The 18,629-nt window shown below is 36.4% G+C and overlaps 1 protein-coding gene across 4 annotated transcripts in view; it reads right to left on the reverse strand.

The window, feature by feature from the left end:
* Positions 1-18,629, reverse strand: part of NTNG1 (netrin G1) — a 373,322-nt gene that overhangs the window by 64,994 nt on the left and 289,699 nt on the right. For all 4 annotated transcript variants that reach the window (XM_040232188.1, XM_040232190.1, XM_040232186.1 and 1 more), the window contains exon 5: positions 13,526-13,552. In XM_040232188.1, the coding sequence (XP_040088122.1) occupies positions 13,526-13,552 (27 nt within the window). The remainder of the gene's footprint in view (positions 1-13,525; positions 13,553-18,629) is intronic.

Genomic DNA, 18,629 nt, shown 5'->3' on the forward strand with positions numbered 1-18,629 from the left:
TTCGCACATTAATCTTTCAGAAAACAAATATTGCAGCATTTTAAATTTGCAGCAGTCAAATTTCCAAGTGAAGCTTTTTTTCCTCTTCTGACAGTACTCAGTACTATTTGATGCATTGATCATTATCAATCAACATGCCTCACCAATAAGCTGATGGGTACACTTCACAGATATTCCAGATTCATACAGTGCAATGTTTCACAACACATAACACCATGAAATCACTGTATGAATCCAAGAATTCCTACCTCTCTTGTGGTTTGCAACTTGAACAGAAGAAACTGTTGACAAAGCTAATTTGGGAGCAACTGGATAGGTTTAAAAGAATGAACAGCACATTAGAAACAACAGAGAAACGTTCAAATTGTAATTACTTATCATCAACCCACTTGAAAAGTAGATACTCTTTGTATCTGTTGCCTCTGGGAGTTTATTTCAATCACAGAGAAAGCTTGTGTTTGGCTGAAAATGGTTTGACTTCGTTGTTAATAAAGTTTGGAAGCTTTATTTACCGATGCAAAAAGAATTACCATTTAAATAAATAATCCAGTTATGCAGATTATTTCAATAACATTATGGATATTAGGATCCTCTACTGTCTTTCTCTTATAATAGTAGTTGAGTTGTTGAATTAATTAGTAACATCATTAACTCAATTCACCATGTCTTTCTCTCTGTGTAACAGTAGCTCATCTGTATATAAACCAGTTAAATTACTTTTGCTGAACTGATTAGACATCACAGAACAGTTAACAATGGTCAACCATTTAGCAGAACCTGGATCTCAGCCTCAGAGTCAATTGGAATCTGTCTTTCAAAAATGTAGTCTTTTCCTAACAATTGTTACTTTTATGATACCAGTTTGTTAATGGCAGGAATTTTTAAGTTTGCCTGCTTTTCTTTTTCAGTTATTCATGAATAGTCACTTGTGAAAGTAGCAAAAACAGGATAGAGCTTGATGCTTTCTGCAGATGTTGACCAGATAAATTACACCTGCACAGAACTGACCTCTGACAAAAAGCACACTTTTAGCTAAAATTTCAAGTTCAAGCACTGTATTCAACTGTGCATCTCTCAAATAAATTGATTTGAACTCATTATCTACATTCTAAAAACTGCAACTAATATTAACTAAAGATTATTTCTGAACGCTTTTAGTCTTGTGACACTCAGAAAATGTAGCAAAAATAATAAAAGGGTCTCTTTCAGGTTTTGAACAATGCATATCCTGTTCAGCACAAAACTCAAGTTTTCAACAATGCATAATCTTGTTCAGCAGAAAACTCACTGTGAAGTGTTAAGTCTTAGATCCTGTCTTGTATAATTTGTTGAGCTATGAAATTCAATGGGAAATACTGAGTGACATTTCACTGAAGATGCTCTTATTGAACTTGCCAAGGAGCAAAGGCGCTAAACCTCCCCACAGTCTTCACAGAATTATACTAATGGGGTGAGCTTGATCTGTATTTCTTCTTCCACATACGTATGAAGAAATTTGAAAAAAATCATTTGGAGCAGATGATTAAGTTAATTCTATTTGCTAGTAATACATGTATCTAGGACAGTCTTGATTTCATCACTCTGATCAAGGACTGAAAAAGCAGCCCTTCCAATTTGACTCCTCAACAAATTGCTAATATATTTTGTTTTGCTTAGCAGCTATTTCCTGGTCTCTCCTTTTGCTCATTTCCTCTTCCATCTGTGTTCATTAGAGCTTAAAAGGAACATCCTGTATATAACGAAGGAAGGTGGAAGCCAAAGATGTGCCTTTTTTTGTGTGTGTGAGAAGAAAGGATGCAAAAGAAGACAACTTTCTATTAATATGAACTATTTATACATGGCTATATATATCTATAGGCTAGATGTTAATGTAATTTTAACATTACACTGCATCTGATGAATTTGATTGGCCAGTTTTTAAAAGTTCTATTTTTTCCTCTGTAATCACACTGCTGTCTTCAGTTTCCTTTATTTATTTATTTATGATGTTAGAAGTCAGAAAATAATTACTGCTCTAAGGACAGAAAGAAAACAGGTTGTTCTTAATCCTAACAGAAATTATTAATTGATACAGAATTAAAAGAGGGAAAGCCTCGACAGAGAAAATATACTATGATGTAGAAGGGAAGAGGAGGGGGCAGGGGGAGAGAAAGATCCAAATTCCTGTCAATCAATATGGAACCATAGTTTAAAAAAAGCAAAAAACAGGTCTCTTCGGGGTTGCAGTACTGCCTTCACTATTTTCCTTAACCCTCAATACAACTAAACTACCAGTTAGTTTACTTAAGCAAAGCAAAAGTGAGTCAGTGAGGACACCTGAGCCACTCAAAAGTTTTTAAGATGGATTATTTATACTCCCCACTGTGACGGCAACAAACACTAGACTTCTCTTGGGACTGGCTGACATTCAATGTAAACTTGATAAAGGTTCTTATAGCTTCCGTGCCATCTAATCTTTTCTACACTTGTTGCTATAATACTTCTGGGACACTTCATATTAGAAAACATATTTGAGTTATGATTTTTTTGAAGGCATGACATTGATGATAATGCTCTTATTTAGTGCTTAAAAAAAATAGAATGTGGGATTTTCCCCCTAAACACGTGGGATTTTATATCAGTAGGAATTTGACATGCTCCTACCTTGTTTGGGGTTAGAAACCTCAAGGGAAGAAATATTCGGCCATTTCCTATTAAACTTTGGAGGATCTGTATGCATCAGGAAAAATCAGGGTTTGTTATATTCAGCTAGAATGCCCTTTGGTGTAAACAGAAAACTAAATGGACAAAGACACAAACCACACATCTGCTCTTTAACTTGGCTGTGATGCACTTAACACAACATGACTCCCACACCAGACAAAAGCAAGCAATTGATGATTCCCAAAACATTGAATGGACATTAAATATATAGCCCGTTCCCTAACAAGGCTATATGCATTAACTTTTGTAATAAAGTAGAGTGTTCTTACAAATAACTAAATAGGGACTTCAGCAATTCAAATCATTATATAAAGCTGCTGCCTGAAACTGGAAGATAACAGGAAAGAAATAATTTCTCACTTGAGAATTCCATTCTCTGCAATTTATATTTACAGATATGAGCTGGTTACATTAGTCTTCAGAAGAGATTCTTTAGGGTATGTTTTAAGTGTGAGCCATTATCTCTGCAAAGAAGTGGATTTATTTCCTATTTGTTTTTACCCAATTTCTCAGAGAAAGAAAGAGAAGGATTACTGGTAATTCTGGCTTAAGGAAAACAGACCAAGGTACTCTGATCATATCTCAGGTTTGTATGTATGGGTGTGTATATGTTTTCATGACATTTTTAACTGAAACTATATCTCTTAAAGTTTTTGATTCCAATCCAGAAATAATGATAAACATTGTTAACTTAAGAATTAATGTTATTTTTTCCTTAGATTCACCCATGTTTAAAAGAAATGACTGGAAAAGCAGGAAAATAACCAGATTTAGGATTGAGTGCTTTAAAACTATTTTTGCTAAGGTACATAGAACATAACTATTAAAGCAGCCATTTCATGACTCAAATCTGCCATTCACTGAGATCAGTTCAAAACTATATTTCTAGTGTGATCCTTTGAGGCCATCCAAGTCCACAAGGAGAGTTCTTGCCTCTAAACTGCTATAGCATGTGACCTCCTATGTTCCTTATTTTTCATGGATATGTGGATAAATTTTATGTCTATTTCTTGTCTCTGTAATTAACTTCAATCCCTTTGAGAAAGGGCAAAGCTTTCCAGAAGGAAATATTTAATAACTGAGTAATTGATATAAAGTGGCTGCTGCTGCTGCTGCTGCTGCTGCTAAGTCGCTTCAGTCATGTCCGATTCTGTGCGACCCCATAGATGGCGGCCCACCAGGCTCCCTCGTCCCTGGGATTCTCCAGGCAAGAACACTGGAGTGGGTTACCATTTCCTTCTCCAGTGCATGAAAGTGAAAGTGAAAGTGAAGTCGTGTCCAACTCTTAGCAACCCCATGGACTGCAGCCCACCAGGCTCCTCTGTCCATGGGATTTTCTAGGCAAGAGTGCTGGAGTTGGGTGCCATTGTCTTCTCTGATCAAGTGGCTAGGCTACTGTAAAAAGGTATTATCAGACTGTTTTCCTCATAATTAGACTATAGTGAATAACATTCTTGCAAGACATGGAACTTTCACTGTAACTTTGGCTTTTTAATATTTATTAGAAAAGCTGCTCTACTGTTGCTCTGTGTGTATGTTACATCCACGTAAAAGCAAAGGGTTAGATATTGCTGTATCTTCAAAATTTATGAATTTTGAAATTATGAAAAAAGAATGAATTCTGAAGTTATGAAAAAAGAATGCAATAATTTTCCACATCTGTAGGTGTTACTAAATAAATAGATATTTGGTAATATGTAGGCAAGATATGCAAGTTATTGACTGAATATTACTTTCCATGTGAGTACTTTGGTGATGGGAAGAAATGGAATTAACAGAAGCAACTTAGCCTACTTGAACTGTGATAATCACTTTGAAAAACAAGTGATTTTTAGAAATTGTTTATTTACAAAAAATTTCAAATCACTGTTATCGTTTTATATAGAAAATATATTTATGTATATTATTAGCATCAAATTAGGAACAATTGAGTTCTCTTAAATGGTTTTCTCCATCTTTTTCTGTAGGAGAGGTAAATATAGGTCATATGTGGGGGTGCTGCTTGCAAGTTTAATGTTAAGTATTCAGTGGCTTGGTTTACTTGATGAAGTGAAAGTAATACTATAATTAATCATTTTGCTAATAAGCTCTGCCAAGAAATTTTAAGGGAAGACAAAATTTTATACTAAACCAATTTAGAAGTGAGTTTCAAAAATTAACTTTATAAATTAAGTTCTATTCCATATTCTAATATAATAAATATTTGTTTATGCCTATATTTTATATTTATACTCTTGTATGATTTTCCTCCAAGATACTGAGGTTCCATATTGAGGATCTTCGTACATATATAAAAAACTAATGTAGGTGATTCTACTTTTGAATTGTTAACTGCTTGACCTATATGAAATTATCAAGAGGGACACCTCAGTTACAATCTGATTCCTACCTAGAAGGTAATTTTCTTCTGTATTATGTACTTATGATAGTTTCTTGGGGAAGAGGAGAGTGTAGCTTTTCTATTTTCTTAGAAATACAGACTCTTTTTTCCAAATGATTTTCACTGGGTGGGATGCCTAACCTTCCTGAAAAATTAAAACTCACAACCACCAGCATTCACTTAGAAATCCTAATCTAATCTATACATGTCTCTAGTGGGACAAAATTTCATGTGTGATATCTCTTCCTTGGGAGGAAAAATGTCTTGAGAAAAAATATTGAAATGTGTGGACCCTTAACTCCTATAGCATGATACTGTTTGTACATGTTTTAATATTTGCTCATCATAGAATTTTCAAATTTAATATCTCATCTTAAAATTTTGAATTTTTATTTTGTCTCATAACTGCAAAGGCAAGTAAGAAAACTTTAAATTAGCTAGTTACTATTTGGCTACTCTTGTTACTCAAAGATCCTGGCACATATAAATATTCAATCAATATTACTAACGTTTAATTCCAAGAAGTAATTAGGCACATTGGAGGGTAAGTTAATTGTATAATTAAGACAAATTCTATGTTATCATATTCAATTCTAATAAAAGTCCTTGCATAACATGAAGCTTCTGAGAATTTTTAGCCAGTGGCCATTGATTTCAAATAGTTAAGAAACTGCAAACAGAAAAAAAATTACAACACATCAAAAGCATTGGTACTACCTCTAGGTGAACTATTGCAGAATTTTAAAATTTCATTCTTTCATGAATTTACTAAGGAGTATCTTTGTGTCCATATGAAGGTCTCAAAGTGTTAGTATGTTGCAAGGCAAAGAGTATTAGGAATCAGAAGTTAAAGGATCTGGTCCCAGTTCTGTTAAGTAGTTGTCAGGCAGTTAATTCCCTGGACTTCAGTTTCCTTATCTGGAAGGTAAAGGTGCTGGACTAAAAGATGTCTATGTTTTCTCTCAGCCATTAAGTTTTATCACTCCAATGGTTCTTTTATGACCTAGCAGTGTCACGCTGAAATTTATGGAAGGATAAAGCCCATTGGAATGAAGTACATGTTCTTTGTAGAATCTAGGGGATTTAGGGGATTAAGAATCCCTTGTGTGGAAGGAAAAATTATTGCTACACATTTTAACTGTGGACCTGTGACTGTCATAGTGAAACCCACTTTGGGGTTGAGAAATTATTACTGAGGTAAGGGGAAGGATCATCATATGTGTCCAATGGGATTGTAGATGGCCAATCCTTCAAAAATAGCCTCTTATGGAAATTCCTAGTTCTCAAGGATCCTGATCCCACAAACCGGGAAAAATAGACTAAACATGTCTTGATGATCTCAAAAGACCTTAGCTCGGTGAATATGGAGACCAAAGATTTCATACACCAAAACTATCCCCCCTTTACAAAGAAAAAGAATATCTGAAATGCCCATCATATACTATTACTCTATCGTCATTGCTAAATTTTCAAATTACATCTTTGGCAAGCCTAGGCAATATCTATTGAGGGTAAATTTATTTAAGATATGCTGCATGTAAATAGAAGTAGGACTGGATTTAAATCCGAGTTTTATGGCTTGGACAAGTTTCTTAACTTCTCTGTGTCTAAACTTTCTTACATGTAAAATAGAATAATGACACTACCTGCTGGTTGTTGTCAAGGCTGAGTGAGTTAATATTTGCTTGTAATTGTACTGAGCATTCAAGAAATGTTGGCTCTTTTTTTTTTTTTTTTTAAATTAAAGTATAGTTGAAGCACAGGGCTTCCCAGGTGGCACAGTGGTAAAGAACCTGCTGCCAATCCAAGAGACGCCAGAGATGCAGGTTCAATCCCTGGGTCAGGAAGATCCTCTGGAGTAGGAAATGGCAACCAGCTTCAGTATTTTTGCCTAGAAAAGTCCATGGACAGAGAAGTGTGGAGGTCCATGGGGTCACCAAGAGTCAGACGCAACTGAGCACACACATAGTCGATTTTCAATGTTGTGTTAGCTCTTATTATTCTCTTTAAGGTTGCTGTTGTAACAAAAAATTATTGTAGCATAAACAGTTCTTACTAAACTGAAGTAGGGGTTATAATGTGCTTCCCCTATTTCTTGTAACCTTAACTGTTCCCAAAGCAAGTGATTCAGATATATAAAAAAGTTTATTTAAGATACAACTTACTTTAGGGAATAATCTGGTTCTAGGCTAGGGCCTACATTGATTAATACTATTGTCCAGAAAGCAACAGAAATTATTTTGGAATACTGTGGGAAAGGTTTTATTTTTAACACAAAGATAATATGCAAATTTCTGAGTTTCTTTAAATTTAGGAGCACATCAGTTTAGCCTATTAATCAAATACATATCTTGCCTGAATTTCTTTTTTTTTTCCTCATTAAGGAGACTCAGAAAACTCTTACATTACAATTTGGTTTGTGGCACTTTAAAGTCAGAAAAACTGAGATTCTAGTTATAAAAATAAGGCTTTGGAAGAAAAATTTTCTTCTCTGTGCCCCAAGGAAAGCTCTGCACTGTAAGTTGGAGAGAACTATGTTAGAATTGCTAAACTTGACCATCTATTGCTGACACCACAGTGAATCAAGCTGAAAGGCAAGCTTGAACCAGAAGGTTAAGAACACTTCATTTACATCAGAAAGCCACTGTCTTCTATCTTACATGTACCAACTTAGCATGAATTACAGGCAGCTTCCAAAGCATTTTGTGGAAACCCTTTAAAACCAGAGTAAATTGTGACTATGCTTTTCCATGTACTTTCCCCCTTAGAATAGTCTCCTGTGTAGTATTTAATACATTAGTCATTTAATTAAATGAGAAGGTGAATGAATTCTAGAGTCCTAGATTGGAAACTGAACGCTGAACTAGAATCCTGCCTTGGCTACTATCCAGATGACTTTGACAATTCAATTAAGCCTTAGTTGCATTGCCTATAAAATGATGATGTTGTATGAGTGCTCTTCAATTTTCCTAAAAACACTAATTTTTACATAATATTTTGGTTCTACAATACAGTGGGAAGCAGGGTACCACTGCTTGGGAGGATGTTCGTGAGCCTTCATCAAACATTCTCCTTCCAGGAGTGTATGTGGAAAACATCGGTGGAGACAGAGTCACGGGTCCCTTTGGATTTGTAGTTATGGCTCTTGCTCCTCAGTGAGGTTTGGAAACATTACTGATGTCTATGAAGGAATGCATAGCAAACTCTATGCTCTTCATAAAGAACCCCTAGGGCCTTGGCGTAATTCCACCATCTTTACAGTAAGCTGCCTATTTTCAGAAACACAGCGTCATTAACCTGCTGGGAAGACAAAGTTTAATGCGACAGTGCCAGTCTGTCCTCACGACAACATACAGAATTTTGTTTGCTTGTTTTAAGCAGCTATGTCAATAAAACATTTGGAATTTTTACTGTCATAGACTATGTACAAGCAAGTTTCACAATGTGCATAGCTAAACTTCATGAACTATCCCATGTTCTATAAATAACATCTCACATTTCCCCTCTTCCTCAGCTTTTTGAGGATGTTTATCATTGATGGTGGTAGAGGAAGGGCACATTTTAATGTAGTTTCTGTTGACCACACAGTAAGGTATCGAAAATGAACTTCGGTTTTTCTTCAGGACACTAAAATTTCCCACACAGAAACGGGTCAATGTATTAGATAGGAAAGAGTCTGAGGTAGGAGTCAATAAATATAGAAATTTTCTTTCTAACCTCTTCCATTTGGTATAATGTTACCAGCAGAGCCTTTGGAGTCAGACAGGCCTTCCTGGCCCTATTATATCTGACAAGTTACTTGGACACTTTGAGGCTGAGAGTCACCATTTGTAAAATGGAATTCTGTAGACATGTGGGGACATCTCCCAGGAAGTGGAACAGTTAGCTGGCCAGCTCCCTACTGATATTCCAAGAAGACTTCGGTGATACCTCACTCTTAGTTCACAATTACAAGTTTGAGAAAGTTCATTATAGGCCCTTTCAGAGATCTTGGTAAATCTTTGCTTAAGCTAGGAATTTTCAGATGCCCCCACAAGGAGATAACAGCAAAGGTACAGATATCAGCTCACACTTAAAAAGTGGCTTGGCATTCTAAAGACATCTGGGAAAAGGCTAATATATGAAAAAAGTCTAATCTGATCAAGGTGGGCAACTGCTGTTTGCTAAACATGACTAAACCTCTCAGATTTTTTTTAAGGTAGGTGCTACTCCTTCACCCCCGCATCATTGGAATATTTAATTTATTCAAGATTAAAGAAGCAGCTATGTCCTAATGTTCATTCAATTTTAGGATAACCACAAAGGTTTCATGAATGCGAAATGCTAGTTACACAAATATGAAATGGATCTGTGATGAGAATACTGGATACATGATATAATAAAGTCCCAAAGGCATTTCACCTGGGACCTTAGCTTTCCTTCTAGAACATCAGCAAACAGATCAAAATTAATGTAGCACACCATACAATCTGCCATATAGCCTCTCTAGTCAGATAATTTTTTTCTTCATTATATAAAACCTAATTACCTAAAGGGCAATTCAAATGAAACTTTAATTTGGGGGATTTAGAAGTATTAAAGAAAAGGGAAAAAACAAACAAACACTGCAGCTCTCTGGATAGCATGAACAAGATTACTAATAACCCTTGAGGGGCCACATGATTAACCTTGTTATTTTCCTCCCAGTCCAGGTTTCTACAGTAAATAGGTACTGAACAAAATATATTTGGATGCTGTATGGGAAACAACTTTTATAAGGTCTCCAACTGGCATCAAATGTTTTCAAGTATGAAAACATCTCTGAGCTTTCTCAACAGGCTGATGGATCTCTGCAGGTACCACTTCCCTTGTTTAATGGTCCTACCAATTAAATCAAATTAGAGATGAATTTTTAACTCTGTGATGAAGGCAATGCTCACTATAAGAGAAAGCAGGAAGGTGGAATATTTATCTTAAGTAAATTGTTATTTCAAATTGAATAGCTGAAGAGGAGGAGACAGCCAAATGTTTCCATCAATATTTTACACTTTATAAAACATGATGTCAATCATTTGAAGGTAATTTAAGGAAACAATGTACACTTGGGTTCATAAAATGTCAACATACATCTTTTTTTTGTTGCTAGTCTAAGAAATGGCTTTGTTTATTTAAAAATTTTCAAGTTTTTTAAAGTTGTGTTTCCTGACATGAGTTTTCAGTGGATGATCTACCTTTAACCTCTGACATGTTTATCTTTAACCTCCATCACTTGCTTTTTAGGTGATAATCCCTCACACAAAGCTACTTTGCACATTAGGCCAACTCTTGTTATTCTAATTACCATTTTTTAATAATATACTGTTTAGAGTAATTTGTGAAATAACTTGCTTTTCAGGACTAAAGATCAGATAATATATATTATAATGATTAGTTTATCACTTGAACAAAACATCCACACCAAATCAAATATTAATTTGGATCATCAGCATCAACAAATATTCACTTGGATAAAATTGTGAATGTTTACTTATAAGTGCATGATATATTTTACACTGAAAAAATGAAACTTGAATGAATTACTACTGCATCAAGTAAAGAAAAAACAGAGCTCATAGGCTCAAATGGCTACAGATTTATTTTGGGATTCATTAATTGCTGACAATATCACCAATAATTTTTCAGCCACAGCCAAAGCACATCAAAATGACTGAGTTTTAAATCAAGTACCTTTGGGATGATTGGGAAATCTATTTCCTAACAGACAACAGCAGGTACAAATGACCTTAATGGGAAATCTGTTTCAAAAACATTTTTAGCAGATGATCGGAAAGGATGACCACTCTGTCCATGCATTTGAACCTTAATATAGGTGTCGACAGTTTAAAATCTATACTAAACCTATCAGGCCTCCAAAATTTTTAATCACTGTGTATACAGCAAATGTATGTGAACTTATGGTTACATACAACAATAATTTACGTCACAATATACATCATTCATTGTCCCTGATGATGGGAATGTCATGAGTGTTATCATGGCATCTTTCTATATACTTGGTGGAATTATGTTCATTGATTTCTTCCTTGGGATAAAGGGAAAAGCCCTGGTAAATTCCCAAACTTAGTTGAAAATCCAAGCGGATCTCTCTTTTCCAGCTTGTACCTTGGTAACCCCATTTCTATGCCCTCTCGAACAGGCAGGGAGTCATCTATGCATGAATTCTTGCCCACTGGAGAGTAAAGGAATCCACCATTGCACATGGAGAACACCTTATAAGTCCTTATAAGGACTGTGTAAATGCCATTGAAGCAGGCTAGAAGATACAATCATGTTTGATGGTTTTATGGCAAATCTCTTCACTTTAAAGCCAGGCAATAAGCAAGCTAGCCATATGTGATGCTGGGTGACCCCTGGAAGTGCTTATACCATTTGCCTGAGAAATCTGAGGAAACACCCATTGCACTCCTAGCAGAACAGCCAGAGGCATCACGAAAGCAGAGAATAAGCTATCACTTTGTTAGTTAGAGGGTTTTGGTTAGACATTAAGGACTTAAATTTTCCTAGTTTCCTGAATAAAGGTTAATACATTTTCCAAAGGCACAACAAAGCATCCTTTCAGGTCACCACTGATTTCAAAATAAAACAAAGCAAAATAAAACTGGAATTTCCCGATTCAGTGTGTAAAAGGTCAACATCTGCTGATGCTCAAAGATGGGGCATGTGGTGAAGGCGGCCGAATGAGATGTCAAGTGAGCAAAACAGTCAGAAATTCCATGCAACACACGATTGACACTTGGAACAGAAACACACCCCAACGCCAAAGAACTACTTTCCGTTCATCCATTTCTGAAACCTTTGACAGGTCAGATCACCATCTGTCTCAGCTTGCTTCCGTTTGGTTCCCTTTTGCTCCAGAATGCATGTGCAAACACAACTGTCAAGGCCTGAAAGGAGCACACTGTGGCGTACTTATGTAGATAGGCAAACGCCAAGGGAGATACTACAGCAGAAAAATTAGACTATTAGGACTGAAGTTTTCACTTGCAAGTTTGTACCACTGATGTCATTTCAACAAGATCACAAAGAGGAAGCTGCAGCATTAGGCTGGTATCTAAATGAATGTGAACGCTAGTTCAATTTCTGTTTACAAAGTGGCTGATGTTCATTGCATTTAACATGTCTAGTGATTAATAAATCTGTGTGTAGTCCTATTCACAAGCTTAAGTAAACTGGGTTGATTTAAAAAATGGAAGACCAGATTGTGCATTTATAAGAGGCAAGAAGTTATTTTATCCAAATTATGAGGCTACTGCTTTTTAAATGGTTGTTGTGTATTGGAATACTCCTACTGCTGTTCTTTACCCTTCCATCACCCTGTTGTGGCCCAGCATTTATGACAAAGACTGGGTTAAACTCTAGTGAAAATGCTTCTTTTTACTTACAGTGCATATTCTAGGCTCCCTCAGTACTTTATTTCAAATCACTTATTCAGTAGCTATTCAAAGGTTTTAACCATCAGAGAGAAAGGGAACAACATTTTAAAATATGTGAGATTTGGCTCTGAAAAGTTATGGGGCATTTCCTTAGTGAACATTTCAAGCTTGGTGTTGGGGTGTCATTGTTTTAAATGTAAAGAGGGAGCTACAGCCTGGTTCTCCCATGGTATCTGGTAGAATGTCTTTGTAAAGGTACTACAGAAATGTTCAACAGAATGTTGAAGAGAGACTTCTCTTTTCAATTGCTGATATCGCTACTAAAACATTTCTTGCGGGAATTTCTAGTAGCCCCATTCCTAAATTTTGCATGTATTTTTTTTATCCCTTCTCTACCAAACTTGAACCTAAGTAGTCAGGAAAATATGGATCATTGTATTTTAGGAGGGAGCAATGGACATACTGATTATTTTCTTTCCTTCATTTCTCCAGAAAGACTAATGATCACAAACTGACCTCTTTCAGGCCTTCACAAAGGCTAAAGTTTAATGCATTAATAAAATTCCTTCTCCCTTGTTTTGTAGTAATTTCTTTGGGCTAACAAATATGCATAAAGTATTCATTGGCATTCATTCTCTGCTTTCCCAAATTATGGGAGAAATCCATATACAGTCCTCGGGAGTGAGTTCCATTTATTTGCTGGTTACTAAGTATGGGTAAATAGGACTGTTCATATTTTTGCTAAATGAGTTACAGTTATGTAAGTAATTGCACCTCTGTAAAGGTAGCCTTCATCAAAAATAGAAAAGCTGTAGCACTGCCATATCCATGGAGGAGTTCTATATAGATAACTATTTCATCTGTGCTCTCACCGTATCTGTGCAGAGAACAAACACAACAATTCAAGTCACAAAGGAAATACTTTCTTACATCAGAAATGGACACTGGGAAAATAGATCTGAGGAGCTGAACAACAAAGCCAAGCTAGCCTAGACTTGGTTTGGAATTTTTCATTTTTGTTTTTACTTACTACCAATACTGGAAATACTGGGGATACCTGGAGAGAAAGAAAACAATAAAGAAAGGCTGTTAGACATTTATTAGCAAAGGATATCTTAAACATCATATAAAAATCTCAGAAACTTAAAACACTTGATAACAATCATATCATCAGAAAATTAACACACAAAAAACCAAACATATATCCAACCACTGAAACCATTTTGCTTATTCTAGAACTCCTTTAACTTATCAGAGTCAGGAAATCAGCATTCAGCTTTAACAGCTGGCTCAAGACAGATTCATGACATTGAACATTTTGTGCTTACCTATAAGGTTAATGAACATTTGTATGTGGTTCAAAACAGACACTAAGCTAGGCTTGTGTTCTGGGCACCAAGCAGCAAGTATACAATGTATGTGTCTGTGCAAATATATCTACATCATGCCATCTATCTCTTTAAACGTGTTGAGATGCATGTGTTAGCAGTAGAAAGTCACTTGTCGTTTTATTTGACTAACTACATATAACTATCATGTTCAGTCCTCTTTTACTCGTCAGATATGTGGATTAAGCTCTGTAACTGTAAATTGAGCAGAATGCAGAATAATTCAAGAATACATTACGTTGTATTCATATCGACCATGGGCTTCATCAATTTTTCAGCTTCTGCTTTCATTGTCAAGCTCTGCTAAGGTGATGGAACCATTTCAGAATGTGACAGAAGATGTTATAAACGTGGACATGAATTTAGTTGTATCCAGATGAAAACTCCTAGCCAAGATGAGGGGCACAAGAGCCAGGTTATCTCAGATCGAGGCTTTGCTCTTATACTCATTGACTGTGACTTTGGGACAAGTTGCTTATGTTCTCTGTGGCTGTTTTCCACTGTTTTCCAGAGTTGTTGCAAGGATTACATATATATATAATATATATTTTTTATATATATAATTGAAAAGCTCAAAGCATTGAGCAGGTAGTATGTGCAATAATCAACAATTTTTGCTATGATTACTATTATTGATTTAGTTGGTTCATCAAACAAGCAACACCATGATAGACACTATAAATAACGGTTAAGGATTTATATCATTTCCACCAAATCCAGGCAGTGGTGTGGGTGAGAACATGAGTTGAGAATAAGAACTAAATGAGAGTCATGCTTTGCAACTAACTAGCTGGGTGATTTCATGTAAGTTTCCAGCCTCTCTACCTGTTCCTCATCTGAAAGGGCTAATAATATCTACTGCACAGGGCTGCTGTGAGAATAGAATGAGATAATCCATAAAAATGTCTGACACATGGTACACAGTCAATAAATGATAGCTGTTAATGAGCTGTTCAGACGTTCTCCACATCACTAAAGTGTGCTAACAGGTGGTAAATGTAGGAATCATTAAATTTCTATTTTAGTATTTAATCTTTGAAGATAAGCCCTCTGCTTATCTTAACTAATCACTGTACCTTACTCAGAGATTTCTAGCTTTGTATTATTTAAAACTGAGAGCTATTTTCCTATTTCTTAGTAGGGAGGGGAGAAATTAAAGGAGAAATTAAGGAGAAATTAAAGCTTACCATGTTGTTTAAAAAAAAACCTGGGAGGAATGAAATCCTATTTTCAGTTATTAGATACATTCAATGTATCTTGATTTTAAATGCACAGAGCTTATGATGTTTCAGCTTAATTACTGATCACTGATCAACCAAAACTGGAAACTTAAACTTTAATTTTCATGTTTTACTTTGTCTGAACTGAATTTCAAGCCGCATGCAATTTCTGCAAAGGACTGCTGAATTCCTGACCATTATCTTAGCTGCATTTTGACAGTGACTTGGTACTGAATCTTTCTTTTTTTTTTTTCTTTCTTTGCAAATCCCCTGTTGAGTGAGATACGATGGCAGCATCATAATTTTAGTAGCAATTGCAGAAGCTCCAAATTTCCCCATGATTGAAAATCCGGCTCCATTGCAAGGAACTGCTTTGCCTTTGTAATCCGTCAAAGAGAATGGATGTTAGGATGGCAGGAAGAGACTTTCCAAGTGTTTTCAAACTTGTATGGAGGTGGAGGGCCATGCATAATACAAGGCAAAGTTCTCAGGATGTTTGGCCAGACACATAGAGAGCAAACTTGTGAGACTGTTCGATGCAGTACTTGGTGCAGCTGAATATTTTAGAAAAATGCAGAAATGTTTCTATTCCTTTGGGGACGCCAGTGCCAGGGAGAAATGCTCACTGCAGCTATACAAACCTCTCCAAGCAAGACCATTATGAGATCTTATTTCCCTCATGAAGATGTTTTCTATTACCTAACATTCGGCTGCTTAAAATTCCGGCTCTTGATCATTTTGTGATTTAAAAAGTTTTGAGGTGCTGCCAGGTGAGTCACTTTCTATTCCACTGCTGTAAAATGGGAACCGCTTAGAGAAGATTTTTAAATTGCTCACTGGAATAAGATTTTTGAAGTTGAAAATACCTGAACACCAAGGGATGTCCATGAGTATATTGTTAAATGTTATTTTTCCCCCAGTGTTTCTTATTGTAATGTTCAAATACCTTGGTTTTGGTTCTCTACAGACAACTAAAGAATTTAATAACCAGTTATATGCACTGAAAAGGCTACGAGTAAGTCATGAGAAATCTCTCAAGTGCTTAAGAAACTAAGACAGGAAGGCTACAATTCATTTCGTGAAAGGTGGGTTTCTTTGGCATCTGTAAGTGCTCAATCAATGAAGGCAATTTAATCACAGCAGTGATGGTTGCCCATTAACCACAGGAATGACAGTCAGATTATGCTCAGGAAAATTGTCTAGACATGTCTTGGTAGCTTTTTAGTGTTCCTTGTGAAGTGACAACTATTGTGTAAAGAGCATTTTTACCTTTAAAACTGAGCTCAGAAGTTATTACTTCCCTTCCTTCTTCATCTCCCTGATGTGAATTAGCCAGCGTTCTTTGTGATGCATACCTCTTTGTGCAGGCCTCTGTGAGCAACTTACCAGCTTCTCTATATGCCTGTTTGTGTGTTATCCTGAGACCTCTGAGAGGATGGGTGTCAGGTCTGTATCTCTACTGTCTGTCCAGGATGATGCCTAGTACAGAAAAGTTGCTCAGTGCCTATGTGAACAAAAATTTATCATGTGTTTCCAAAGTTCCTATCAGAGTGAAAATACCACTTTTGGTCATAGGATGATCTTTTCCCCTCTATAATGTTCCACTGAGACATTTCTGAGTCCAGTATTCATAAATACTTTTGTTGTCTTTGGAAGTTTCCTCCATTCTGAGAGCAAGATATGCTCTCAGAATGTACTACACAATGTACAAGATATGCCCCTCACCACTTTGCCTTCTGGAAAACTTGGATGTCAGCTTCATGCTCAACGGGGTAAATTCATTTAATGTTTGGTTTATTTTCTTTCTATATTTTTTTTCTCACATCTTCTTTTTATATTCCTGTTTGTATATGCTTATTTTTGTCTTTTTTCCTAAGCCAATCAGGGGGAAATGCAGATTTTGTGAGTCCAAAGCAAATACAAATCAGGGAGCTCTCTTTGAGAATATTAATTTCAAAATATAAAATCATACTAGTTCAGATGCTAAATGAATCTGCCTGCAATGCAGGAGACCAGGGTTCAATCCCTGGGTCAGGAAAATCCCCTGGAGAAGGGAATGGCAACCCACTCCAGTATTCTTGCTTTGAGAATTCCATGGACAAAGAAGTCTGGCCAGGCTACAGTCTATGGGGTAGCAAAGAGTTGGACACAACCGAATGCCTAACACACACACATGTAAGACATAATTTCACCAGACATGAAATTAATGTTTTTATAGCTTAGAAGGAGTCTAGTGAGGGGCCCTGTAATTTAAGCTTCATCAGCTTAAATCTATCTCTGAAATAATCTCAAAAACATTTGGGAAAGACAGATGACAGGTAGATAGGAAGGAAGGAAAAAAGGTAGATATCAGATAAGCTAATTTAGAAAGAGTGACAAAAAATGGAGAGCTGAAACAGAGCTAAGAAATAATCTTACTCAGCCCTTCCACTTTACAGAAGAGGAAATGGAAGGCACAAATAGAAGCAAGAGCTTCATCCTATTTGACCCCTTTATAGTCAACACTGGCACAGGTAAATCCTAATCCCTGTCTACTGAGACATTGCTAAACTTATACTGAGGCAATGAAACACAGGTACGAACGATTTTTAAGGAAAGGTTCTGCAGTGTGTGATATATGAGCTTAGGACTTCTGCTTCTTCCAGAATAGAAATGCTCCTTCAGTCAGAGACACACATAAACACTGAATAAGCCAAAGGACCAAAAGAAAGTAAAGGTGCTAAGCTTGATGCTGTTCAGGTACTCAGCTGTGGCCGACTCTGTAACCCTATAGACTGCAGCAGGCCAGGCTCCTCTGTCCTCCACTATCTGCCGAGATAAGCTTGTAGGTACTTGCAATCGTTCCCTCTTCAACCAGTCCTCCCCACTGCCATATTTATTTAAATTTTTCTTTTTAAGGAATTCTACTGCAGTTGGGGCATGAGAACCTGGTGCAATGATACAATTTGTTATTTTCTCCTTCCTCCTCCTCCTGCTGCCTGCATCCTCCCTCTCCTCCTCTTTCCCTTCTTCCTTCTTCTCCTCTACCCCTCCTCCTTCTTCTTCTTTCTCCTCTCTCCACTCCCCCCTCTCCTTCTCCTCCTTCTTCTTGCAATTATACTAACTTTTCCACCAAGTATGTGGCTAAAGGGGACATAGTTAACTTTGAGAAAGTCAACATAACGGAGTCCTCAAAAATAAACATTGATTTTTCAAAGCAGATGAATTCAGTGCTAAAAGCCCTAACTCTTTTTGAGAATCATTGCAAGGTTCAGCAGCTTTTCACCAAGAAGAAAGCAGAAAGGAGAAGGAATCAGCATACTTTACACTGAGAAAAAATATTACCATTGTTGTGTTAGGTGGTTTGACAAAGGCCTATCAAGAAAATGACTAGATCTCCTTATAGCCAGGCTGCAGGAACTGGGAGCTCTAATTCCAAAAAGCCCAATTGAAAAAGAGGGAAGTGATGAGTAAGAAAACATTCTACAGCCTCACTTGTTTTCTAAAGGACGTTCTACTTCCAACATCCATTCAACCCTGCTTCCTG

The sequence above is a fragment of the Oryx dammah genome, unplaced genomic scaffold (assembly GCF_014754425.2).
Source record: "Oryx dammah isolate SB20612 unplaced genomic scaffold, SCBI_Odam_1.1 HiC_scaffold_28, whole genome shotgun sequence".
NCBI lineage: Eukaryota > Metazoa > Chordata > Mammalia > Artiodactyla > Bovidae > Oryx > Oryx dammah.